Raw genomic sequence first — 27,899 nt, forward strand, 5'->3', positions numbered from 1 at the left:
TGCACCGTCCCAGGGCGGCAGCGCCCGGGGCCCGCAGCGCCGGTGCCCGCGCAGTCCGGCGGGGCTGCCTCCCCCGCGCCCCCGACGGGGGCGTCCCGCGGCACAGCGAGGTGCGGGCGACACCGGGAGCGGCTCTTGCCGCCCCGTGAGGGGAGGCGGACGGGCCCCGCCACCGCCGGACCCGACCGGCTGTGTGTGTGTGGGGGGCGGCCCGCGACTCCCTGCGCATCGCGGCCGAGGGGGGAGTGACTCTGGCAGCCTGCGGCGAGCCCAGATAAAAGCTCCGCTGCTGCCGTTTTCCCTCCCCTTTTCTCTCGTAACTTTTTTTTTTTTTTCCCTCCCTCTCCCTCCCAGCAAAGTGACCGCGCCGGCGGCAGCCCCGGAGCAGCCCCAGCGCCGGACGCCGCCATGAGCCCCGCGGTGCCGCCGTCGGGCCGCGCTGCCGGGGGCTGAGCCCGGCCGAGGGGGACGCCCCGAGGGCCGCTCCGCGCCGCCCTGGCGGGGGCTGGAGGCAGAGCCAGCGAGAGCCCAGGCAGGACCCCCGGCCGCCCCGCCGTGCCCGGGGCAGCGCCCGCCGCGATGTCGGCGCAGAGCCTGCTGAGCAGCGTCTTCTCCTGCTCCTCCCCGGCCGCCGCCGCCCCCGCCGCCGCCAAGAGCCTCTCCAAGCGGAGGCTCCGCCAGACGCGCAGCCTGGACCCCGCCATCATCGGCGGCGGCCGGGAGGACGGCGAGGGCGCGGGGCGGACGCCGCGAGCGCGGGCCGCCGGCAGCCCCCCGGGGGAGCGCCGCGGTCCGCGGGGCGCCCCGCCGCCCCACGGCGCCTCCTTCTCCACCCCCTGCACCCCACTGGAGCGCTCGCCGCCGGGCAGTGCTCTCTTTGACGAGGAGAGCCTCCGCGGGAAGCGGAGTCCCGGCTGCGAGCTGCCCTTCCTGGCGCGCACCCCCTCGGCCCTGGCGCTGAGCGGCACCGCCAGCCCCGCCAACAGCATCTTCTCCTCGCCCCGGCGCTGGCTGCAGCAAAGGAAGGGGCAACCCTCGCCGCCCGAGCCTCGCCCCGCCGCCTACGTCGTGTGGAAATCCGAGGTAGGCACGCCCGCCCCCGGGGGACGGGCACCCGCCGCGCCGCCCTCGCCCCCGTGCCCGCGTTTCGCCGCCGCCCGCCCGGCCCGGCGGAGCTGCCCCGAGGGGCTCCAGCAGCGCCCGCCGCGGTGGGTGCGCGGCGCTGCCAGACCCAGGTGGGTCCGCCCCGTGCGGCGGGGCCGTCGAGGCCGCCGCGGGTGTTGGTGCCGGGAGCTGGCATCCGCAGCGCTGGAGGGTCGGATATTTGAGCTTCCCTCGACGGATTCCGTGTGTATGTGTCCCAGGCCTGTAAAACCTTCCCCTCCCAGTTTCACACCTCTTAAACTGATGGCTTCTAACAAGATAGACAAATTGTTTTTAATGTGCACACACCCAGTGAGTTGTGATTTATTTGAAAACGCACATCTGTCAGTACCACATGAAGAGCAATTGTATTCCAAGACAAATCCAACTTTGCAATGCAAATATTTATTCATTTAACTTGGATGTCATCGATGTTGGGCTGCAGATACCATACCATGTGGATGAATGTTTCAAAAAATGTGGCATTGTTTCCTGGTAGCAATTGCTCATCGAGTTGGTTATGCTGAGCCCTTTGTAGCAGAAGAAGAAATTTTTTTGTTTTGAGAAATTGTCCATCCTGTTCATGTTGATGAGGTTTCCCGCTTAACTGTTTAGTAATGCCTTCTGGAGAACTGGGATCAGAAAACAGCATTTCCTTTTCCATTTCAGATGAACTTATTATAAATAGTTGGTAATAATTAGATGCATCAATAAAGCAGCCCCATTGTTGCAGTGGGATGTGGAAGTCCTTGTAAAATGGTTACCTTAATCAGATCAAAGCCAAACTGGGCATCATGATAGCACAATATTACAAAATGGAGTTTTCATAGGCAAAGCTGCATCTTACCCTGAGCTCCAATATCTCCCTGTTTGCTTGGAGTATAAAAGTTAGTGTCTGCCAATTGGGATGGAGTGTCAACATGTGGGTGGGAACTTCAGGCATAATGCTGGCTAATGTTGAAAGAGGTGGTGAAGAATCTTAGCAGTTTTAAAAAATGGATTATTATGAAGTCTTGTAATCAGAAGTTACTCTAAGCAATATTTCATCCTGATGCTTGAATTTTAAGATAGTAAAAAAATCATGGTCTCAAAGAATTTTGTGGGATTTGTAGCATCAGTGAACAGTGAGAAAATAGGTGATCACACTAATTAAGGATAAAAACCTCCAGTGGACAGTGAGATAAAAAGTGATCATGCTACTTAAGGATAAGTTTGCTGCTTATCCACTAATGATGTTTTAAGATCTATTGAAAAGTGTAACATACATAGGATTTCCTGTGCTGAGTTTCCTGACTGAGTCCAAGACTCACAGCATGGCTTCTGATATGTAAATCTAAGCAGCTCTTCCTTTTTTCACTGAATCTATGGTGGTGGACACTTGGGGCATTTTTTTTCAGATCTGCTGTGTGTCAAAACACACAGCACATCTTCAGGCTGCATATTGCAAGGTACTGGTTCTTCCTTAATTTGGTGTGTGTTGAGCATTTTTAGATAGTCAACCCTTCTTTTTGGGAGAGGTGTCATTGTCCCAGCAGTCATGGTACTGAGGCTGTGATGTCAGGAGCAGGGTGTGCTGGCCTCCTGCAGTGGGCCAGTGTTGTCATTGTGAATTTTATGTCAGTCAGTCCTCATTTAACCTGATACTCGCTGGTTTCAGAGTTGCTATTTCAAGACATTAAACAGATATGAACTTAGTTGTTCAGCAAAGATATCTACAAATTATATTAATCTATATTTTAGAAGGAACTGCTCATACATAATACTTATCTTATTCTCCCTATTATTTTAGGGATGCATCCTAATGGTCATTCAGCCTGGTCTCATTATAAAATAGCATTATTAATAAAGGACTTAGTTGTTTGCTTCCTATTTAGTGTTTATTTGAAGAGGTGCATTTTTTTGTAAGTAAAGGATGTTTTGTCTCTACAGCTTCATCCTGGCTGTGGCAAAACAAGTGTGCTTGAGGAGGTGGAAAAACCCACATTTTATTGGGTGAAAAGGAAGTAACTGTTTATAATATTATAGCTTTAAAAGGTCCCATTATTCAAATTATTGTATTCTCAGCAGAAAATCTGTAGTTCCATTTCTGTTCAACTTAGGAAATAAAATACATCACAATAATGATTTTACTCTGCTGTAAAAAACAACTGAATGATGACTGCCTAATGAAAATGAACATTGAAAGTTTTAGTTGTAGTGCTTAAAAATTCCCATCCTGTAAGTTGGGAATAAAATAAATGCAAAATCAGTTTTCTTTACCTTCATTCCAACACCTTCAGTATCATTGCCCTTTTTAGGAAATACTGCTCTACACCCACTGTGGAAGCAACAGGGTTATGGACTAGGAGATAAGTGTGGTAATTATTTTCTCCCCTGCCACCTTAATCTTTAAAGGAGTAAAGAGAAGTACAAATGCCATGGAAGTTCCCTTCAGAACCCCTTCAACATTACAACTTCTGGGCCAGACCTCCTGCACCTGTCCCAAGCTGGATCAGTGTGGTGGCATCCACAGGGACGTGTTGAAGGTGGGGTTTGCAGCCTGTGCTGGATGAATCCTGCCCTGGCACAGCTGGTACCTTGGGGCTGCAGGGGTAGGGCACTTGGCCCAGCTCTAGTCAGGTTTTAAAGCAGGCATGCCCCACTGCTCTGAGATTTCTGTATATGAGGCCACAGTGTCCATATTAGCTTTGTTATGACAGGAGAAAAAAATGGATTGCTTATTTTACCTTTTTTTCATTGTAATTCTTTGACTTCTGCATTTTATATGACAAGCCTGTCTACTGGCCTAGGGAGAGAAAGGTTGCTGCTAAGTTCATGCCACCATTCATAAATAATTTTTAATGGAATGCCTGAATGCACAGGGGATTTCCAATTTCAGCAGCAGGTCACACCTAAATGTGTTTGCCCTGTATTCTTACGTCCACAGATTTTTGAATGTGAAGCATCATCTGACAGATGGGTCTCTCACTGTCCAGTGACCTGACAGTTCTTTATTGACATGTTTTCTTCACAAGAACCTTTTTACAACTATAAAGATTATTTTTTGGCAGAACTTTACTTTTCTGACAAGCATTCTTTCACCTTTCTGTTTTCTGCTTATGTATATAAGCTGCTTAAATAAAAAACCTGTTCCTGGGTTTGTGTAAATCAGCAGCTACATTTCCAGTGGTTTCAGCAGGACAAAGCCAAGGGGGATTTTTAATAAGGAGAAAAAGCATTCATCTTTAATTCCCATCTGATCTCAGCTTTCCTTTTATGCTGTTTTTCTTAAAGAAAATTCACTTTCACTTGCAAAATTAAGTCTATTATCCTTTCATTAAGTGTTTCATATGCTCAGTTAAGTCTCTAAGTAAGCTAAATATCATGGATAAGATGGTAAAAATACCTAGAAATACTTTAATGCCTTGATTCTGCCAAAATTTGTCATACCTATATGTCTATGTATGTCAAATGTCTAACATACCTGAGTAGACCTGCACAAGTTAAGGATGCAAGTGTTCACACTGACTGACTGGCTGAAATACATTTGCTGGGTCCAGAATAGCTCAAGATTAATAGATCTGTGTGAAGTCTCAAGTTGTGTTAATTCTTGTGCTTATTCTTCTGTCTTAAAAATGTTAATGGAAAGCTACAACAAGTGGATAAAAAAATATGGCAGATCATGGGAATGTATCCAAGTAATCTATTTGTTGTGAGAAACCAAATCTACACACTTAAATTTATATGGTCTGATTATTTTGCTGTCATAATCTGTGCGTTACTAACTAGTTAAACATTACCATCTCTAACTAGTATCCTTTTTTGGGGTAGAGCTGATTTTAAAGTAACGGTAGCATAACATCTGCAGCCTTCCCCCCTGCATGCCTGGCCCCTGGGAGGCAGGGGGCAGTATCCTTAGTTTGCAATTTGCTTTTCAGTGAAATCGGGTTGCTGCAGGTGGACGGCTCAGCCTTGCACATCTCCTCCTCCTCCTCCTGACTTACCCTGTGATCCACTTGCTCGCCCAGTTTTCTTGCTCGCACTACAGGAGGAGTTTTCCATGGAATGGGAGGGAAGGTTGCCTTGGTTCCTCACCAGGTTTTGGGGGAGAAGCCAGGATTTGTCCAAGTGTCTCCTGCACTGCTGGCTGGCCAAGCTGTGATGAGCTGCAATGATGCTGGAGAAGCTAATCTGCACTACCAGAACCACATTGGTTTAGCTGAATTATTTTATAGCATGGCCATCAGAAGTAGTGAACGTTCACAGGTTTCAGCTGACAGGTGCCTTGGCAGGTCAGCTTTGGTAAATTCACTGGCTTGATACTTTAGGAGTTTAATCCATTGGGAAGGCAGTGTAGATTCTCTCTTTCCTTGTAGCAAGTGAGGGTTCTCTCTTCTCTCAGGCATGTAGTGCCAGGACAAGAGGAAACAGCCTCAAGCTGTGTCACTGGAGGTTCAGGTGGACATCAATTGTGAGAGCAGTGTCTGTAACCCTTAAGCACCTTGATAGCTAACCCAGAGATCTTGCTGTATGGATAGAAGATATGTTGGAGCATATTCCCTTGCAGAGCTCTGATTAACTGTCCTGGAAGCAAAATGGGGGGTCTAGCAGGTTTAAATCTATAACTTGCATTTTTTCTGTTGAGGGGCCTTCTTAATGAGATGTGTGAGAACTGTACTTTGGAAGATTTTTATATTTTTTTTAATAAACTAAAAACTGTATATTCTGGTATTTACCAATGAACTGCTCTGCTCTGGAGAGAATATATATATATATAAAGCACTGTTCTGCTTTATTTTCTTTCCTAAGACATTCCAAACCACTGGACATGCAGATTAGTTTCAGCCTGAGTCCGTTCCATTCAATGCTGTAAGTGTTCTATAATTACAAAATTTGGTGGGCAGGAATGTTGTGGGTCTCTCATGACAGGAATGCAATTAAAAGGAACTAAATATATTCAGTATTTCCGATTTTGGCAAGTGGACTCTTCCCATTCTCGACTAAATTACGTCTGAAGACATTGGATGAGAATATGGGGGTTGATGGCTAGGACAGACAGAATTTTTCAAGTGTGCATTGCTTAAGTAATGGGAAAGGAACTTGTGAAAATAATAGAAATGAGACTGAAAAGTAATTTTGAGTAACCTCTAAAATATTAACAACCCAGACTGCTGTCTTGACTTCATGGTGGAGTTGAAGCGCATTTAGTTTTGCAGACTCTATTGGATGAGAAGAACTGCAGCTGTGACAGCTTGCAGGTGAAGAACATTTCAGAGGTCTCTTCTGCAGTGTTCTGGCTGTACAAGTATTAAGGCTGTACAGGTAATAAGCCTGTTTGGGGGATTTTTTTTTCCTTCCAGATGTAAATTTCATAATTGAAACCAGCCGGGGGTTCTGAGCAAGTAGGGCTGAACTAGTCATGATGGCATGGTAGTAACTTCAGTGTATTAGTGTCAGAGTTGTAGAGTTAAAATCTTAATTAAAAAAGGTACTAAAAATCATAATCATAATGGCAATCCTGTCTTAGTCTCCTTAAACATGATATAATGCTGCTCATATTTGATTCTCTGGCTATGTGGCACAGTATTTGAGAGCATAAGCACCACTGGAATTAAGCTAACATTTTAAAATGCAACTTTTGTGCATCCTGGGTTCCACTGGTTGCTAGCTGGACCAGGTGTCTGGATTGTGGGAGAAGAGGCCAAATATTTCATTCAACTTGTAGAAACTGTAAAGGAGAGCAATAAGGAGGTTCAGAGCAAGGTTCAGACTTCATTTGACTTTGCAGCTTATTGGGCAGTTTTGGAAGGTACTGAGCTTTCAGACTTCAACAGAGTACTCAAATGTGTGCCTTTCTTTTGGCCAGTGGCTGCTAATCAAACCAGAGTATCAGGAGGGAAACAAAGCCTTTAGTTACCATTTAGTCCTAGGAATTTACTTTCTTCACCTCACTTTAAAACTTTTGTATCAATTATTGTGTACAAATTTTTAAGCTGTGCTTGTTCAAAATAATTTTTATTTTTTTAATCTTTTCTTATCCTGTAACAATAATACATGTCAATGGAAATGTATGTGGAGGCTTTCTGGTTGAGTTGTAGTTTTTCCTAGATGTGTACAGACTGGCTATTTCAAGTTACATGTTTTTTCCACTCCGGTTGTCAGCTAAGAATTATTAAATCCCCGGGAGAGTTGAGAGTGTTTTTGAAGGATTTGATGAACTTCCAGTGCCTGATGCTTGCCACATTGTTGTACTGGAACTAGATGTTGGGTACCACTGTTTGTGTTTTTGGACCTAAGTAGGTTAGGTACGGTGTCTCTGGCTCATAAAACCAAGCATCAGTTTCACACCCTACAGCTGTCATCCCTGGGTCATCATCCTCACAGTCCTGGCCATGGGAACAGCTTGCATCAGCATCCCCAGTCATGAAACCAGAACTGTCTTTCCTGGATCTTCCTATTTCTTCTCATCTGTATCCTCTCAGAGAAAAGACCTTCTGACTTACACTATTTACCCATGAGGACTCTGAGTGTGTGAGGTCAGAAAGACATTATAGAGCACTGCACTTAGTGAGGAGGCACATGAGTGGTCAGTCCAATGCACAAACTCTCCTTGTGGCTGCCAGGAACTTGCTTTTCTCTTTCTCTCTTCTTAGGTTCTGAGTTCTGTTCCACATACTTGGACCTTTTTAAGTTGGGCTTGTCTTTTATCCATTTCTAATACACCTTGTTATGCATAGCTTCCTTTATCCTCCCTGCCAAAAATTAAAAAGGAAGATACTGTGTCTTGTTCCTTTCATCACCTGAAATTCATACTGAAAAAGAAAAAAAAAAAGCTGTTTTACTGTAGATGTTGCCTACTATTTGGATTGGCCAAGTCAAATTATAAGTATTTTTCTCATAATTGGACAAACTGGTTTTCAGCAAAGTACAAAGTATGTTGCAGACCTTGCTAACAAAGGAAGGATTTAGTTTTAGGTTTTTTAATGCAATTAAGATTTCTTTTGCATTGCCTTGGAATTAGCCTGGACTTGATTTTCAGTGATGGAACTACATGTACCTCCGCTGAGCACATATAACTGATTTTGCAAGAGGAAGACTAATACAAAATTTCCATTTCTATTTTCAGGTTTTATTTACTTTATCCCTTTGTTTTCTGCCACTGTTGTAATATGGCAAGATTGTTTCTGAGCGCTAACTTTTTCATTTTTTCTCTGAAGGGTAATTTCAGTTAAGTAGCACCCTACTGAGACTAATGTGGTGAGAAACCAGTTGGCTGTGCTGTGTTCAGTTTTCATTTGCCTCTCTCTGTAAAAATTTAAAAATACTCCTCCTACAGGAAATGTTTTCAGTTCTGTTATGTCTCTTGCTTCCCATAGGAGGTATTCCTTTTAATTTATTGAGTAAACCCATAAAAATTTTGGCACAATAGGATCTTTGGGCAAGCTGTTTAAGAGATCTCACCATCTTCTGTTTTTAGAAGATGTGCAATTGTTTCTTTATACAGTGCTATGAGGCTCTGGGGCCAGCTAACAATTATGTGAAATGGGAGAATTTGAAGCTAAAGAGTGTGAATTGACACATCTGCTGTCACTTCTCAAATATTGTTATTTTGATTGTACGTATTTCATATTTATCCTTCTTAAACCATAATCAATCGCTTTTCTCTTTCCTCTGTCTTCAATCTTAAAAGGATTCTGGGTAATATTTTGCTCTCAATCTCATCACCACAATTCCTTTTGTAAGTGTATGTGTCTATAGGAAGGTTAAATCCTCATAATGTCCTGGTTGGAAATCAGCTCTACTTAACTGTTAATTTAATTTGATGACAGGGCAGACTACTATTTGAAAGGGGTGGTGGGGAAAGAGAGATTGGGATAAATTACATTTTCATGCTCCAAAATAAGACCCTATCTACTCTATCATAAATTAGAAAAATGTGGTTGAGTTTTCCTGTGGCTGTTTCATAACATTCCTACCGACAAAATATGGCGTGCCTCTTGCTCATTGCTTCACTACTGTTTCTCAAGCATGTGTTTGTGTCTGCATCCAGTGACAGCTTTTGTTCCAGCACACCACAGGGACATGTCTTGGAGGTCTTTAGAAGGGGGCAGTGACTCAGAAATGCTACACAGAGTGGGCTCTGAAAGGGAGTGGGTACCAAACCACAGCAAGCCAGGAGAATGAGGCAGCCAATTACTGAAATAGACACAATTAGATGTTTTAGTTATTTCAGAGATAAAGGCCTTAATGCTGTATTCACTAAAGGAATGCAATGGGCAGCCAACATATATGGAGGGTTTTAAAGACACTTTTTAGCATAATAGTTAATAAGATTTACATTGGCAAATTGACATATTTTAAGTCTCTAGCACACTGTCCAAAAGGCTTCTCAGTGCTTTTCTCTTCTTGAGGGATGAGCACATATGATTTCCTCGCCCTGCCAAGGCTCAGATGGAGTCTTTCTGTTCCATAAACCTCTCCTGAACAGAGGCAGAGTGAATGTAACAGATAAACATACCTTTTTTTCTTGGAGTAAATTGTGTAACAGAGCTTCCTGCCTGTCTTTTAGCCCAAATGCAGATAAATTATACCACCTCACGTGGACTAGAGGAAAGAAGCTAACCTAACTCATTTAGTGAGCTGTGGAAGGTGTGTAGTGTGGAGAGCAGGATACCTGTATAGTGCATGAGCAGAAAGGTTACAGGGAAGGGACTTCAAGGTCAAGGGAAGGGACTTCACCCTTACGAGGCCCCATCTAGACTCTTTGTACAAGGGAGATGTTGACAAACTGGAGCAAACGGACTGGAGGGCCATCGGGACAGTTAAAGGATGAGAGTGCTTAGTGCACGAGAAAAGGATGAGGTTTGTTTCAGCCTGGAGAAGAATCAAGGGGGAATGAAAATCCACTTTTACTACCTACATGGGGACTAAGGAGAAGGTGCAGCTGGATATTGTCAGTTGCACAATGACAGTCACAAGTTGCAGCAAGAGGAATTTTGAGTAGATCTAAGTAAAAAAGCATTCACAGCAGGAGGGGTTTACTTTTGAGATGGGCTCCCCAGAGAGGCTGTGGAGTCTCTGTTCTTGGAAATTTTCAGCCCTTGACAGGTCAAGGCCCAAAGGATTCAATCAAATTTTGAAGATGAGACCCAGCTTTGAGTAGAAGATTGGACCAGATGACCTGCAGAGTTCCCTTCTGACCTAATATTTTCTGTGATTCTGTGACTCCAAGTATCATTTCTTTCCACAGTAGAATGAAAACTGCTGTTCTCCCTTGTGCTGCAACATACCTTTGATGGGACATAAGTTGCTGAGTTGCAGAAATTATGATGCTCTCCAGCACCAGCATTGGAAGCAGGCTTGTAGGAAGAGTAATTTTTTTCATTCAGTCATTCTCCAAAGCTGTTGTTCTGTTTCTACTCTGTGAGGCATATCCTTACTCTTACTCCTACTCTCCTGGTGTCTCACAAATGCAAAGAAAGCCAGGGTTGCTCTTTAAAGGTGTCAGTAAAATTCAAAACAAAGCCCAACCAAGCCTTTCTGAAATTCAAGTGTTTTGCAGAGGCAGATAGACAGTGCCATAGCAGAACTTCAGCAGGGATTTGGCAGGGAACTTTTCAGTAACTACTTGCCAGGTTGGTTTCCTGCCACCTCATTTAACCAAGCCAGCCTGCTTCTTCCAGCACCAGGGAGCCCAGGGCTAAGAAGGGCTTACACCTTTAGGACAGGGCGTTGTTAGGACAGACTTGTTCTGACATTGAGCTTGTCTGTTTTTGTGGGTTGTTTACATTTAAAATATTGAATGTATGGCAGAACACCGTTAACTTTTCCTACCATTTCATGGTAGCTCAGTGTGCTCATGACAGGCCGTGTGATGTGCTGCCTTTAAAACGCTTCAGTTCAATGCCTGTAATAAAATGATGGTACAGAAGCATTGCTGTCAATTTAGCTTTTCTAACTTCCATTTGTGTCATCAGTAAAAATAACCTGTGAGAGAAATGGAAGAAGGAAAAAAATTGAAGAGGTATGCAAGAAGGAAAGGAAATCTCCTGCTGAGCTTTGAGCTTGGAATTGCATCAAATACACAGAAAAATGGGTGTGGCAATGGGACTGTTCAGGATTTGCCTATATTGTCTTACACAGCAAGAGTTTAACCTGATACTGACCTTGCGATTTATGAGCTTAAGGATACAGTTATGTAACTGGGATCAGTCAAAGCTAAACTGAACTGGAATAGGCAGCTGGGGCCACACAGCCTGGAAAAAGCTGGTACCAAATTGGCTTGCTGAAATAAATGCTTCCATTCTGCTATTTAAAAGGAGCACAGGTTATAGTTTGCTGCTGTTTACAATGCAGCAGTGGGCTTTTTTGGGCTTGTGAAGCATGTTGATCAATATCAGACCTGTGTGTCTTTTCCTTGCTCTTGAGAAATTATTTTGGCAAGTCTTCATTTAGCTGGCAGAGGTTTTGTCAAGCAGGTGCAGCCTCCAGCATCGAGTATGAAAATGGGCTGACAGAAGGATCTTGCCCACAGTAAAACAAAGCTTGGACTCATAACTGTTTGCAGTCTTGGTAAGTACTTTTTTCCTTCATGGACCAGAACATAAGAGGAAGAAAAGGTGATTCCAGCTGTGTGGTTCAAATAGAAGAAGACAAGGAAGGGCAGAAGTCAGCACAGTATGGTAAATGAGTAGCTAAGTGAACATCAGCTGGAAAGCAGGATTGCCACTGAAGTGCCACCACCGCCGGGCAGAGGAGAGCTTTGACTTCTGCCTGGGTGTCCCTGCCCTGTCTTGCTCATGGTGTGATGTCCTGGTTTACTGCTGGGAGTGCTGAGCCCACGGTGCTCAGGTCATGGTGTGGTTCAGCACGCTGTGGCTCTGCTTGCCACACCACCTGGCCCTCAGTGTGGTTCAGTCAGAGGAAAGGCTGGTGCTGGACCCAGCGGTGCGTGGTCTGTCCTGGCTGCCGCAGTGCTTGGTGCTCCCTGAATAGTTCTCACCATCATCTCTGCAATGAGATTTTCTGAAGCTTTTGACTCATTTTTGAAGATGAACCTTGAGTTCCTAGATTATTTGGATAGTTTTTGAAATCTTAATCTAGATCTTCTGTATTACTTTCTGTTACTGTAATTAGAGCCTTCTTTCTTTCTTCTTCCTTCCCAGAGAAGGACTCTAATGCTGACGTCTTCCACACAACTGAATAAATAAATGTTTTTTAATGGTAAAGGGGATTTAAGCCTTGTTCATTTGTTTCCTTGTGCAGTTTTTCATTTTAGTAGCATTTTCAGCTGTTGTTGTTTTAAATGTTCATGCTTCATTTGTTCTTGTTTTGTGATGATAGATATGTGCTTTAGCACAACTTGCTAAAATGTATTTGCCTCTACTATGATTGGTTATTTTTGCTTGTGATAGCTTACCTGCTTGTTTTTTTACAAACACATCTGGAGGCTGTATCAGTGCATTGTTGAAGTCCAAATGCATTCACTTTAGCTCTTTAAACCAGGAGCATTCAGCTGATCAGATAGTAAATGGAAATTCTGATTTCTGTAGAACATGGGGTCTAGCATAAGTGCCAAAATTAAAAAGAGAATATCTGCTGTTCTTTGGTAACTTAATGTTCTTTGGTAACTTATGTGGGATAGCTGGCCAGGAGGGGACTTTCAGAGAGGGAGCTAGGCTGCACTGCTATATTTGTCAGAGCTTCCTCCCTGGAAATCCTTTTTAAGCAAAGCTCTCAGGTGTTTGAAGGCCTTGTTGTTTGGGAATTTGTCTGACAAACTGGCTAGAAACTAGATAGCATTTTGCTTTCTACCAGGGAAGTCCTTCCCTTATCCTGACAGGCTGCTGAAGGCTGCAGCCCTGCAGGGGCAGTGAGGTGCCGCTGCCAGAGGGGTGGGTGGAGATAACAGGGAGATAACAATCCTTACTGCCCGTGCTCCACAAACACAAGCTTTTCTGCCAAAGCTGATGAATCCTGATGATGGGGTGGGGAACAGAGAGATCCTTCATCACCTGGCAGGCTGAAGAGCTGTTGAGCCCTGGGAATAGAAACACTGGGAGCAGCAACGAGCTTATCTTCATGGCCATACTGCAGTTGTGGTGGTCATGGTCTCAGGTGGCAGGACACCTTTCCTAAGTGGTTTGAGCTCTTGGAGCCCCTTCTTTTGGACCAAGTCCAGCTACTTGGACTTAGCATACAGCATGAGATTTAACTATAGAACTTCTTTGAGCTGAAGATAGGAGGCTTAAGATGAATTAACTTGAATTATGGGTGAAAAGAATAAGATTACTGCAGTGAATTATTTATTTCTGGCTTCCTTACAGTTTTTTGAAACACACTCCCTTAGCTGAGATGAAGGCATTTAATAACCATATTGCTCTGCAAGAGGGTGACTGGCCTCTTGTGCTGGATCTGACTCAGACAGATGGAGGTGGAGTGGAAGCCAATGGGAAAGAAAAAATATGGTTGTCAACATCTGGGCCAAATCAAAGAAAAACTGGAAGGGAGCAATTTGTCAGGATGTTCCCAAGGAGAATGTGAGGATTTCTGTAGAAGGTGCATAGCAGGGGGAGCTACAGAAGGGCTTGCTTGCTGACCCCTCTTGAAATAAAATCTAAGGCTAGGGGAGGCTGAAAACAGAAAAGCAGAGGGGAGTTTGCATGGCATGCTCCTTGGAGCCAGTGAGAAAGGGCCAGAAGAGCAAGGGAAGGGATTTGCTTCCAAGTTTAAGTGCTGGGGTTGTTGGTGCAGCAGAAGCAGCTGCTGAACTGTTGAGGACACAGAAAATTATCAGCATGTGGGAAGTGTAATGGGACCTTCCATCAGGTCCAAAGATTATTTAAAATTTTTTTTTACCATTTTGGTTATTTTATAACCCAGCCTTTTCTGGCAGAGAAGCCCTACTGGGGAAAGGCATGAAAGATTTTGGAAAGACTGGGATGACTGAACAGAGATCTCTAGATCAGTGAGCATGGTGTGAGGTGGAACTGGGTTAGCTGTTCCAAGGCTTTGAATGTTGATGCACTCAAAGTGTCATATATATATATTTCAGGATAAGCAATTGAATTGCTAGGGCTTGCCTTAGAAGTGAAGATTATTGTGTGCAGTGGCAAAGCACTCTAATTTATTTTTCAAACCTTAATGAAGCTTGAAATTGAACCCTGGAGGAGAGAAATTGGGAATTACATCTCTACATTATCACATGCTATGTGAGGTGTAGTTGCCCAGGAAAGCCAGGCTGCAAATGTTTGATGGGAGAAAGGAGAAGACTTTAGGAGCACAATAAGGGTAAAGGAAACTAGAGGTACTTTGGGATGCTTGAAATTGTGAACTGCAGGGGAATTACTTAACCTTTGTGACAAAACATTTTGACTGTAAAATATATTTATATTTAATACATATATTATTTCTTTCTTTCTAAACTTGGAAATGATGTTTGCTATGTTATATTTTTGCATGGGAAATACTCATTGTGTCTGTATTTTTTTCTGACATGAATGATTACCACATGGAAAAATGTTAATTTAACCATTTCACAATAATTTAAGTACATCTGGAGTCCAGGTTACTAAAAAGCTGTTACTTATACAACATTGAGATGTACAATGTCAGGGAAAATAAAAATAATACAAAATGTACTATTTCTCAATAATGTAAGTCAAGATTTTATTGTCCATCTTTTTCATTCTGTCAGGAGACATCTCCCAGCTCTGAGTTGCTGTTTCCTGGAGATGAGGCACTGCAGAGCTGGGTGGGTAAAGGTTGTAGTGGGTAGAGCCAGGGCTCCTCAGAGGTGTGTGAGTGCTCACTGTGGTGAGTCACTGGGATATTGCCCTGCATTCCAGTACAGCTGCTCCACAGCTCCGGGCTCCCCGCCAGGCACCACCGTGCTCACTCCAGGTGACATTGGGTGTCCCGACCCAACTCCTTCAGGTGCCTCCCATGGAGGAGTTTCCCAAACAATGAGGGACAGGAGTGGTTGTGAGATCAAATAGCTGGAGGTCACTTGCTCCCAAAGACAACTGGAGGGCTTTTGCCTTTACTTTAGAGTGAGGATTTGTGAATTATGCTCAACTGGCGCAACATCAATGTGTAGAAAGGGATCTAACATACTGTATTTGAAAGAAATGAAGAAATATTTTTTCCATGCTTTGTATTAGGATAACTCTGGAAATATTCTGTTTCTGATTTTGCTTTTGTTCTTCCCAGCTTTTTAGGAAATATTTGAATTAAAAGGGTTGAGACAGTGCTCAAGACGATTGAGGGAAAAATTATTTTGCTCAGCTTGGAAAAGGATCAATTACAGATTTTGCTGCAGGGACTAAGAAACTTTCTGCATATTCCTTCTTCCTCCTCTGGTGCTATAGATTAGGGCTACATCCACTCTTTAAGAATATATAATTTATTTATAGTAGGCACAGTTCAGATTAGAAGTGAAGCAAGTGTTGGAGTATCTTTTGACTTCCTCCCAAAGAGTGGGACAGAAGCAGTGGGCAAGTGATTGCTTGGTCCTTAGGAGCTCCTGGGGGTGCTCACTGAAGCACTGGGGAGGGACAAGGCTTGAAAAACCAGAGCTACAGATGAGCCTGTGGGTGTGGTGGCTGATCCACACAGGGCTGTGTGAGAGCCAGGTCTCTGTGCCACAGGGCCCTGCAGAAGAGGGCACTGGGGCTTGGGTTTGGCAATTGCTGCTGGCTGTGTTTCCCTGATGGGGGAAGGGGATGCAGCATCAGTTATTTCTGGAAACCACACAGCCTAGAGAAATGATATTTAGATGTTAGATAACTGGTTTAAATTGGGATTATGCCCAAATTAGGGATGAGACAGTAAAAGTGAGTGATAAGAGTATCTGTTTCTGCCCTGACTGTGGGGGGTTGAGGGACAGAAATGGGCATCCAGCAGTGTGCAAATCCATACAGAATCCAAAGAATTTGTGTGAGCATCCCTGCATCACAGGGTGCCCTGCATTGCACAGGTGATTTTTACATTACCATAGTATCTTGGCACGCTATTTGTGGGTTAGGACATCCCTGTACAAGGTGTATAAACACACGAGACTTTTATTTCCAGAAGTTTTACATAAGAGACAATAGATAGATACAGTTGCACCAAGATTTGTACAGAGACTGTTTTGTGATATTTAGTGGACTCAGTGAGCAAATGTTTGGCCTTGCTAAGTTTTAGAGATTCTTAAACCATGGGGATAATATTATAATAATAAGCATAACAATAAAATAATAAGATATATTAATAAAGATAATAATAAAGATAATAATGAATATAATTAATATAATAATATTTAGTGGTAATTTCTTCAGAAATGAGAGGAGAAGGAGATAAATTGCCAGTGCAGAAAAGTGGGTAACAGAGACCTGACATGGTGGAATGAACATAGGCAGTAAATGAGGATGAAGAAAAGGATGGAACTAGTTAGGAAGGAAAATGCCTAATAATTGGTGTGATAACAGGCTGAGATACAATGGAATGCTACAAAGAAAAAGGTGGCATTGTCAAAGCCAAGATGCCTTTGCAGAGCATTGTGGGTGAATGTAAGCAGAGCAGCATTGTATTGGAAAGGTGAGGAAAGAGAATACCAGAGCAACAGAGAAGAAAGCAGTCTGCACAGATTTCTACCTGGTTTTTGTATTGAAAAGGCTGTGTATTAATAATTTGTATATAAATATAGCTTTCTTTAGCTCCTGGACAAGGGTCAGTGATAGGAGGAATATGGCAAATACTGATCTTTGTTACCTGCCTCCCTTTTCACAGGCATCAGATTTTCCCAGTCCTGGAGACTGTGTGTAGATGCACAGTGTAGCATGGTGTGAAGATCTCTAAATTGAGAAGCTGATGCAGTGTGTATGGCTGTGCCACAAGGACTGTTGAGGTCCCAAAGTAGTGCAGCCACGTCCCACAGTCACCAAGCTAAGAAATATAATAAAACCTACTAATCTGGTAAATCACAATAATAATAAGTTAAAAGTAAATGTATTTAAGGATCAGTCTACTTTTATTTCTACAGAACTGAGTCTGTTTGGATTAGCACATGTTATAGCTTACTTGGGTGGTGTTGGATGATGCTTGTGCTATGAAAAGAGTTTGACACCTTTATGTGTGAGATTTCCCAGAGATGAAGCATAAAACCAAGTTCAGCTCCTGCCCATATAGGGCTAGCTCACCACCCCCCTTGTCTCCTGTCCCAACTGGCTGGATCTCTGACAGCTCCTCCCCTGGGGCAGTTTTACTCCTCTTCCCAAGAGGTGTTGTACAATCTTTTTTGATTCCCCTGGGCAGTGTTGTTGTTACCCCATCAATCTGCTGAGTGTATGGGATGGGGCTACTTATGAACCAGTTACCCAGGTACTGTGGTAGCTGTTTGCTACCACCACAGGGTACCACCCCCTGTGGTAGGCAACTGGATCCTGGTGTCTGGTTGACACTTGATACAGCCCCATTCTGCCCTTTTGGCTGGCAAAGGCAGAGCAATCATCATCAGAAAAGGAAGAGATTATATGTGTGATTTTAGAGATTATATGTGTGATTTTAAGTACACAAATATAAACATTAGGCAGAAACATTTTAATTTAAAAAAAATTCAAGAGCAGCAAAAGAAAGTCTTGATGAACAATACTAATACAGAAAGCAATTCCTTTTGTTTGAAAGTTATCCAGTTTATTCCAAGGACCTTTTGCAATGGTCTCTTTGCCCATTAAATGTCTTACTGGAGAGCTGGCATCTTGCTGTGAATTATTAACACTTACCTAATGGGTGTTTACATATGTTTGCCTTGAAACTTAGCTCTGTAATTCAGTATGAAAACATTGAGTTGGCAAGCCTGTGCTTTAATGAAGGTGCAGAGGATGTAGAAGAAAGTGTCTGTTGGTTTTTTTATGTGTCACAGTTGTGCTGAGCCTCCTCCAGTGTTACTGTTAATGAACTTTAGGGTTTTTTACCTGCTTGTTATGACCACTTAACTACTTCTGACCTGTTACTCTGTCAGCAGCAGCAATAGTAAGCCTCTTCTCTGAATACCTGTTTCATTGTTCCTCTATGAGAGGGTAAACCAGCCTTCAGCCATACCTGGGGTGCTCCATTCCCTGGAGCCCCATTCCTGCCCATAGCCCGTGCTGCACCACAGCAGCTGTGGGGCACAGAGCCAAGCACAGCATTTCCCTGGTCAGCACCTCAGCCCTCTGGCAAGGAGAGGTGCACACCAAAGCTCCTCACTGTCTTCATTTGGATGGGTGTCTGTTCTCCATTCAGTACCTCTCTGGGGACAAGAAAGCTTCTGTCAAGCTTCCACCTTGTAATTACATCTCTGAAGGAAGCAGGTGGGTATTATAGCCAAGGTGGCTTGCTACAGTTCTTGATCCCAATCCTGCTGCTCTTCAGAACTGTCATCCTCCCTAACCAGGGACTACTTCTGTGAGAGCTTGCTTTGATAAGAAGGAAACTTTAAAAATTGGTTTTGAAGTGGCCATTTTGTAGTACTGGGGGGAAAAAGGGAGAAAAAGATGCAACAAAACCACCACAACCTGAAGACCCTTCTCTGTTTAGGAGGCAAAATAGTTCAGGAATGTGACTTGAATTATTGGTGCCTTATCACTTGAGAATTAATTGTTGAGAATTTATTGTTAAGAATTAATTGTTATCTTTTGTCCTTGAAGATGGGGATTTCAGTTCCTTGATTGAGGAGAACTTAGAGTGGGAAGTTGGAGTGGAACAGGAAGCTCCTCTTTCCAATATTTCAGCCTTGTTAGGGCACTGATGGCTTTTACAGAAGTCCTTGCTCTGGTAGTTAGCCATTACCAAGAGGAATCAATCTAATGATTTACCTTTTTCTGGATAAACATCTCCTGAAAGGAGAGCAGAAAGGATCCAGTGGCAGATGCAGTGAAGCCTGTTCTGCCAGCTCTAAATCTGTTGTTTTGGAGGCAAAGCCTTCCCTGTGCAGTGGTTGTGACTCGTGGGACAGCTCTGTATGCCCAGGCTCAGTGACTGCAGGGTTGCTCTGCAGCAGTGGTGGCACTGGGGACACAGCTGAACATCCCTGGCTGTCCTTGGGTGTGTGTCCCCATGCCCTGTGGGATACCTTTCTCCTCAACACATGCAATTCCATTAACAGGACAAGAAAAATGACAATCTTGAGTGAATATTTAAATACAAGATTTTGCATACTTTTATTTTTGAATCTTTTCATCTTAAATGGCAGCAACCAAGTTGAATCTTAGAATTTGCTGAATTATGTATTTCATCTTAATTGATAAATCTCTTTATACTATTTGAAAAAATAAAAACTTCAATTTTAAAGGAATACAGTTGATTCTCCCTAAAGTATCAGCTTCTATTTGATTTCTGATCCTGGGCTCCAGTTCTGCTCACAGACATAGGAGAGAGTTGCTCACATGAAGAATTAATTAGTATTTATGGTACATTTATCCTGCTAGAATGTGTCCAACTTCAAATAGCCATGCTTTGATTGTTTTGCAAAAAAGGCATCAGTCTGTAGGAAAAATATTTCTAGTCGGAAAATCGGAGATTTTTGTAGCAAATTCTGCTTTTTTTAATAAACAAAACAAAAAACAAAAACAAAACAAACCAAAAAAATAAAAAGAAGATTGCTATGGCCAAGAAATATGAAACTTTATCAAGCAGCATGTTGATATTAATTGCCTTGGTGTCTTTTTTAGTGGTGGTCTTATTTAAACCACGTCTTAACACCTTGTGGAATCAGTTAATTATTAGTTGCAAATCATACGGTGTTTCAACAGATGTGTAAACACCCTGCCCTTCCTAACAGGAAAAGGTCACAAATAACTCAGCTTTAAAGTTAGGGTTGATCATGTAATGTTCATGAAGGAAATGTGTTCTTTTTTACTGGAAAAATAGAGGGTATCCTGGTTCCTATTTTGGGACTGAAGCAATGTAATGTTTGTCAGGGAATCACAACACATGGTCCATTTTTAACTCATGTTTATTTTAATAAAATGAAAAGTATTATTCAATAAAAAAGCTCTGGTGTGATGTTGTCAGTCAGGACTCTGTTGCAGTCTTCACTTGACAGTATTTCTTTCTGTCTGTGATGGGAGTTTGTTTTTATAGTTAATTTTCCTCACCATAGTAGGGAGGAATGTATTTATTAGATCTTACCCTGCCTAATCTAACCTGAACACCTGCTGGGAAGCTGTAATACAATGTCAACTGCAGTGGTGAGATAAGGACCTGATTTGCTTTTACTTGACACTGTTTCATATTTACCATATTTCTTTAAAGAACATTTTGAAAATTTTGGTTTGTGGGCATATTTGTTTAGGCTGTCCCATCAATCACTGCTGTGTTTCACTTCCATAAGCAGTGCTGTGGCTGACTCCAGTGTGTCCCTGCATGAGTGTCTTGATAATCTTTTATATGAGATGCAATCTGTCTCCTTCCAGACTTCATACATCCACAGGCTAATTTAATTTTGAGACTTCTTTCACTTCACTGTTTCTTTTTTGTGTAGATAACTCAGTACTTCATGGCTTAGGCATTTCATAGAGACAGTCAATGATATTGCAAGAGGAGTAAGCAGCATTCATCTAGAAAGCATGTTACTCCTATGACTTGCTCCAAGGTATGATTATTCAGTTACCTGTTGTGCTGTTTGCAGCTGGTCAATTAACACATGAATTAATTTATGAGATAGCATTTGTGATAAAATATTTTTCATCATTTTTGTATGGAGTATTATATAGCTTTTCTTAGATGTCTTACCATGCTTGGAGGCAGACAGTTGATATGTCATTCATGTTAGAAATAGCATTCAACAAGATATGTATTATTTTCTCTCTCTATATACAAGCAATGTTATATTCTGTATTCCATGAATTGAAGGACATTACTCACTTTGATGCTTCCATATAAATATAATTTCACTAATACATGCTGAGACCAGAAACAAATATGCAGCTGAAAAGATAAGATTTGAAAGAACAATATCTTGAACATCTGTATATTCCTGTATAGATTTGTGCATGAATATTTTTGTGTGTTCAAATGAAGGACAAAGTGTTTCCACATTTAGCTCTGGTAGGCTGAATTTTATGTGTGAAAACTGGACAAACATAAAGATTGATTATTGACCTCACATCTGAGGAAGCTCTAGAGCATAATATTTTCCTCCAGGGACCTCTTTAGGCTTTTATTTAGTAAATGAGCTTCGGATGTTCTGTTTATTGCTATTCTAGCACAGGAGGAGGAGCTTTGCCTCATCAAATATTGCCCAGCAAACTGAGGAGTGTAGCACATCTCCACCTAAGTTCTGTGTTAGGACAGGGACGTGCTGGGGAGCTGATCCCCGTCTGCTGGCATCCAAGAGCCACCTGAAGAGGTTAAATCTTGCTTCCCAGTGTCTAACTCCTTCCTTCATGTGGAAGTGAAGAGGCCAGGGTGTGGGCTGAGAAGGTCTAGAGTGAACCAAGGTCCTGCCCCTGGGTTGGGAGAAGAGCCTGCAGGACCAAAGGGCACAGAGGAACTCCTGAGTCTGTCACTGAATTAGCTACTCCACGTAGCTAATTTAGCTGAAAATTTAGTTTGGCCATCTCTTTGCATTCTTAATGCTTTTCTGTGAATGAGGGAGAAATCTCTGTATAACTGATGACTTCTATTATGTGACTTTCACAAGTGCTCTTTGATTTTGCATGTGACTGGTTTTTCACGTGATGTGTCCACTGCTTTTTCCAACAACAATGCTATTATGTTTAGAGTTACAGAAAAAGCCTGTAGAGCATTGTGCTAGAGAAATTCTGGTGATTGTGTACTTACTTAATGACTGCTTCCCACTTGAGTTTAGAGTTAAAGTTACACGAGCAATTTTATCATCAAAAGTTTCTGGGTTTGAACACTTTGTCTTCTTCTGAGGTAGCCTCTCATGTGGGATTAAATTTACCAACTGCCAAAAAGCCTAAAAGAGAAGGATGCCATTTTTCTTTTTTTATTTCTCTAAGTCAGTTTATCCGGATCAGAATTCTGGGAACATTCAAAAAAATAACATTTACTTTGTTACAGTTCTATATTGTGTGGAAATGTGGAGTGGTTGCAGTTGATTTATTTTTTTTTTTTGGATGTTGTTTTATTTGGCTTTGTTAATGGTGAGCTGCCAATGAAATGATTAAAATTCCATCCACTTCAGCACAATCTGTATAAACATAGGCCTTCAGAAGGCCAGAGCTCTTTTAGTTTTAATCTGAAATATTTTCATTCTTTATTTAGTGTCTTCATTATCTTTTTTACACTCTGATCTGCTTTATTGGGGTCTGCTCCATTAAGATGATCCAAAATGCTTGATGCTTCCCTGGCTAATGACAGGGGTAGGTGAGGTGTCGTCTCCTATTCCCAGTCCACAGTTTCCCTGGTTTTCCTGTTGTTTGTCAGAGCTCAGGTGAATTGTAGATTGGCTATTTTTGTGAAAATGCATTCACCTTTAACTCTTTGAAATGGGATTCATTTCTTTAGGGTAATGTAATTGTGGGTTGCCAAACAGCCTTCAGGAATAGAGGACAGACTTCCAGGGAAAATGTAGCTAATTTGAAGTGATTTGGGGGCTCTCATCAAATAGCTTTGGCAAAGATTTCTTCTGTGTTTTGAGTAGGTAAACATCAAAACTTTGCCTTATTCCAGTGCTAAAATACTTGTAACTGCAGACATGAGCTGTGGTTATCTGGAGAAACAAAATGTCGTTTAATCAAGGAAAAGAGAAGGAAAGTGGTCACTGGGACTATCACTAAACCTGTAAAATTTTTCTGGAAAATACAGACAAATGTGTGAATCACATCTGTAATTTCATTAAAATTACAATAAATTAGAAAACTAAGAATTATTCAGTTGTCTTTTGTCCTCAGGTGCTTTTGGCATTCTCTAAGTTTGTTATTTGGTCTTTTATGAGAACTTCACAAGTGCTAAGGATGTCATATGCTGTCTGAGTTATAATCCTTTGTCTCTTGACTGGGTCTTCAGTTATGTTTTTATTAGTAGACCTTTAAATCATATTTGGGTTTGCAGTTTGATTTTCATCACTGATTTTAAATGTGTACTTAATTTAGTAACTGAGTGGCTTAAAACTTTTTGGATCATATTTCAGAGTTATTTTTCTTGGAAGATGATTTGTATTGATTGATAGCTGTTTCGTGTGTTGAGTGTCAATAGCAATATAATCTTTTCCTTAATTTAGTACTTATTTTGCTGTTCAGACTGACAAATTACATACATACTTTTTTATAAATGGTGAGTAATATATATAACATGTGGTTTTATTTGTTGATGATGTCTTGGAATTTTGTTCATAAGGCAGAAAATCAGTATTGTAGAATTGGTTAAAAAATACTGAGTACATAGAAGAAGTGGAAAATGTGTAAAACCACATTGTTATTGAAATTAAGGGAATTATCAGAAAATCAGTTAATGTGCATTAAAATGATGAATTTAATTTGGATCGGGTGTGTGTATTTTGAACCACTCTGTTGGTTATCTGCACTCATTGCGCTTGATTGGGTTCACATCCAGGAGCAGCCTTGGAGAATGGGGATGCAATTGTTTTTATATGAAATTAGACTGCCAAAGGCACCACTGTGTGCTCAGCCTACATCAGGTACTCAGGATCTTTGAAAAATCAAACTGTGCTGTGCCTCTACAGCTGAGGGCAGGTTGTTAGGTCTCTTGGACAGCATCTGTAGGTAGGAATATGTAGGTGTCTGAATGGACTGGTTTTGGTCTCCATTTCTTTTTTGGAGCAGTGTCAGCCTCTTCTGCCAAGTATGTATGGATTGGAAGTAAGGACTTTTCCAAATCAGTTCTCCAAGCTTTAAGGAAACCTGTTCTTGAACTGAGCTGAACTAAAGAAAATGCTCTTTATTATCAACAAAATAGTTTGTGATTAGAAGTTGTTTCCCTGTTGAGTGTTTGCTTCCTTGCAAACTTCATCAGCATCTATTTACTCTTTGAATTTAATACAAAAAGAAAACTTTAGTTTATAGTAATGAAATTTTCACATTCTGAAATTTAATTTTTTGGAGATATTTTCTGAGTGTTAAGGACAGTCATACACTGTCTGTAGCTGAGTTATAATGACTTGTGTGCTGTTTTAAAGTTTTTATCTCTACAGAAATAGTTATCTGTTCTGTCAGTCACTGATACTTCTAGTCTCCAAAACCCTTGGATGCAAATTATACCTAGCCCTCATTATTTCTGCTCTTTCTCATGTTCATCTCTCAACAGTATATTTCAGAAAGAGTAATATGGATGTTACTTTGCTAATATCCTTCCACTATAAATATATAGGATACAGAAGATGCAAAGAAATCAGGCATCCTTTGTGTATTTTCCTTATTTTCTTGTTTTCCTTTCTTGTACCTGTTTTGTTTGCTGTTATTTCAAAGTGGCTCTTCCAGAACATGGGTAGGAGCACCCTGGGCAGGTCAAGGGAGATGCTTCTTCCCATCTGTTCTGCTCTTGTGAGACCCCACTACCAGCATTAGATGTGCTGCATCCAGCTCTCCGGCCCCCAAAATAAGACGGACGTGGATCTGTTGGAGCAGGTCCATAGAAGTGCCATGAAAATGATCAAAAGACTGGACTGCCTCTCCTGTGAGAACAGGCTGGGAAAAGAAGGCTCCAGGGAGACCTTGTAATACCCTCCAGTACCTGAAGGTGATAGGACAAGGGTGAATGGCTTTAAAGCAAAAGGGGATAGGTTTGGGTTAGATGTTAGGAAGGGGTTTTTCACTGTGAGACTGATGAGGCACTAGAACAAGTTATCCAGCAGAGCTGTGGATGCCCTATTCTTGGAAGTGTTTGAGGCCAGGTTGAATGGGACTTTGAGCAACTTGGTCTACTGAAAGATGTCCCTGCTGTGGTAGTGGGTAGCATGGTCTTTAAGGTCCTTCCATCCCAAACCAGTCCCTGATTCTGTGTTTCTAAGATGCGGTCTTGGAGAAAATGAACTCTTCTGTGCTCGTACTCACATCAGCAGGGATGTAAGCACAGAAGTGTCAGGGATGGGTGAGAAGAAAAATCATGCTGCTGCTGCCTCCTGGTGACCAGTTGTATCAGCCTGGGTGTCCCATATACTCAGAGCTGTCTGTGTCCTCCTGAGATGGCTGGCACTGGGCTGGGGCAAATAGAGCAAAGGAGCAGTGCATCTGTGTGCTGGGAAGCAAGAAGCATTTCTGTAGCTGTGGCCCCCTGGTCTATCCTTAGTGCATTGTCAGAACTGGCCCCATGGGCTTGTTGCAGTTGAGACAGCCACAATACACAGAGTATCACCATATAATATCAGAAGGCTTTAAGCATTCACCCATACAGAGTAACACCATAGCACATGGGAAGGCATCAAGGACCTGGCCATACAGAGAAGCCCCATACCACTTCAGAAGGCTGCACATGTCTGCCCTTCTTGTTCTGGAGCCCAACCTTTTATACCCTTCATGTTCATGCATTGCACCTGTGTGTCCCTTTGGTGATTAGTCAGTGCACTCTGCACTCCATGGCTCATTGCTTTCAATGCTGCTCACCTGCTTTTCACAGCTGTAGCCCATTGGGGATGGGGCTCTGCAGCAGCCCCACTCCCAATTACCACAAACTGTGTACCTGCATGGGCTAGTGGGGACTGCAGGGGGGGAGCACAAGTGGTTTTGGGTTTGTGACTTTGTACTTTGCATAGCAGAGTGTGAGCCCCAGCCTGGAGCTGGCCAGGCAGGCAGTGTATGAAACTTTTGTGTAGTATCCATATATCCCATGAGAGCACAGACTGTGTGCTCAGTGGGATGCAGATCAATAAACTCATTGTCCTTGTGCTTACCTGGCACAGGGTTGCAGTTGTCTGTATATGCAACAACTGAAAGTGGAGGAAAAAATTCCCCTGTTGCTTTTAGACTTCCTAGGTCCAAGGTAAGCAGTGATACTGAAAAAGAACACTGTATTTTGTTCAAGTGAGGTCTTTGCAAAATCTGTGCTTTTGTCTACTAAGGAAAGGAGTAGATTCCTTTCAGTGTTTCTTTCTTCTAGCTGATGAGTGTACTTGAACAATGTGTTAAGCATCACAGCTCTTTTGAGTCGGGAGTAGTGTCAACTCTTGGCTTATTTTCTCATTTTCTCATGTTTGACTACAGCAGCAAAATTTCACAATGTGTGCACAGAGTTTTATGTCCATTCTCTATACAGTTTTTCTTTGGCATATTATGTGCTGTCATTTGATACTGCAGTTTTATATTCTTCCCTTCCTTTCCTACCCTGCCCCTACTGTGGTTTTCGTATCTGTTGAAGTGGCATTATGGCTATTTGCAGTTATTTACCTTTTTCACAACTCTAGTTCAGTATGGTTTGTATTTTCTTCCAGCTTGTTACATTGCACTTTCAGGTCATTAATCTCTACATTCTCTGCCCAGGGAGATTGAGGAGAATCAGACCTCGATGGTCTCCTGGAATTTTCTTTAGCAGAGTCCAAGGTCATGAGGCTGAATGCATTGTTTGAATATTCATCCAGCAGGACCTTTGGATATGCAGTGACTGAACTCAGCTGAGCACTGCTGCTTGCAATGATCAGCCTTTGTTTATTTAACCCAGGCTGTACTTTAAAGAGGTTTTGGTTACAGGCATATTTGGAGTCCTTTACAGATCACAGCGTCACCAATGTCCTTGTATTATCTCTGAGAATCTTTATTGTTGAGAGGGAGGCTCTTTTCTTTTCACATGATTATATAATTAATGAGTTATTCTAATGTTTTTTAGATCTTATTATTCAAGATATTTTCAAAGTACAAGGTCATCATTTCAGAAAAAAAGTGAGGCTGTATTTTATAGCTGAGGGAGTAAGACGCCTGCATTACCAGCTCCAGTAGAATTTAAGTTCAGCTAAAAACATCTGTAGTTCTTTTGGTTTCAGGAGGACCTCTCCCCCAGATGTGCTGAGCTAAAAGCTCTTTTCCAGATTTTGCCATTAGACAGCTCCAGAACTTGCCACTTCACAAACTTTGCCAAACTGCAGACAAGTGATTCTGATAACATACTGGGCAGTTTCCCTGTGGCTATTTCAATCCTTGGGACAGAAAGGAAAATGGCAAAAGTCACATGTGCTTCCACTTAAATTTCTTCTGGATGACAGGAATAGTTATAAAAGCTAGTTCATGAATATTCACAGGGAAGGAGAAATAGAAACACTAAAAACTGGAATAGAGGACTTGGAGGTACAGGCTTAGGATGCCTTCATCCTAGACCCAAAGTCTGAAGAACTCCTGATGGGGAAGATAGATCATCTAGAAGGAAGGAGGTAGATTTTGGATGTTTCCAGGGAGATTTCTTGTAGGACATATTGGGAACACTCATTCCACCTTTCATACATATTAAGAGGTTGTTTCTTTTAAAATGATACATAAATGAAAGAAATCTGCCAGACCTGCAGTGTTCAGCACTTCAGTCCCTTTGGGACTTTGAAAAGATACCTGCTCAGGGCAGGTTTGGTGTTTGTCTGTAGGTCTGTGGGGTGCTGTGTCTGTAGGTGCAAACCTGTGACACTTTGTGATGTCAGACAAAGAAATAGGGTTTTGTGTCCTGCTTATGATCACACTGCCTCTCCAGCTTCCTGAGATGGAGAAGTCCCTGTCCAGCTGCTGACAGGCTGCTCCCACCTGCACAGCAATGCTCCAGGTGAGCAGCACAGCCACTTGTGGGATCCACGTTGAGTTAAGTCTCAGTTGTCCGGGCTAGCTTCCAGTACTGCACTCTCTTAGTGCAGCTGTTTCTGC

At 42.3% G+C, this 27,899-nt stretch overlaps 1 protein-coding gene across 1 annotated transcript in view; it reads left to right on the plus strand.

Moving 5' to 3' along the window:
* The first annotated feature begins 389 nt into the window (after window positions 1-389).
* Window positions 390-27,899, plus strand: part of ARHGAP6 (Rho GTPase activating protein 6) — a 319,683-nt gene continuing 292,173 nt past the window's right edge. Inside the window, exon 1 of the mRNA XM_071430546.1 lies at window positions 390-1,083. Within this exon, the coding sequence (XP_071286647.1) occupies window positions 580-1,083 (504 nt within the window). The 5' untranslated portion in view covers window positions 390-579. The remainder of the gene's footprint in view (window positions 1,084-27,899) is intronic.

The sequence above is a fragment of the Agelaius tricolor genome, unplaced genomic scaffold (genome assembly GCF_023055355.1).
Source record: "Agelaius tricolor isolate 1412-34295 unplaced genomic scaffold, bAgeTri1.0.p SCAF_7, whole genome shotgun sequence".
Taxonomy (NCBI): domain Eukaryota; kingdom Metazoa; phylum Chordata; class Aves; order Passeriformes; family Icteridae; genus Agelaius; species Agelaius tricolor.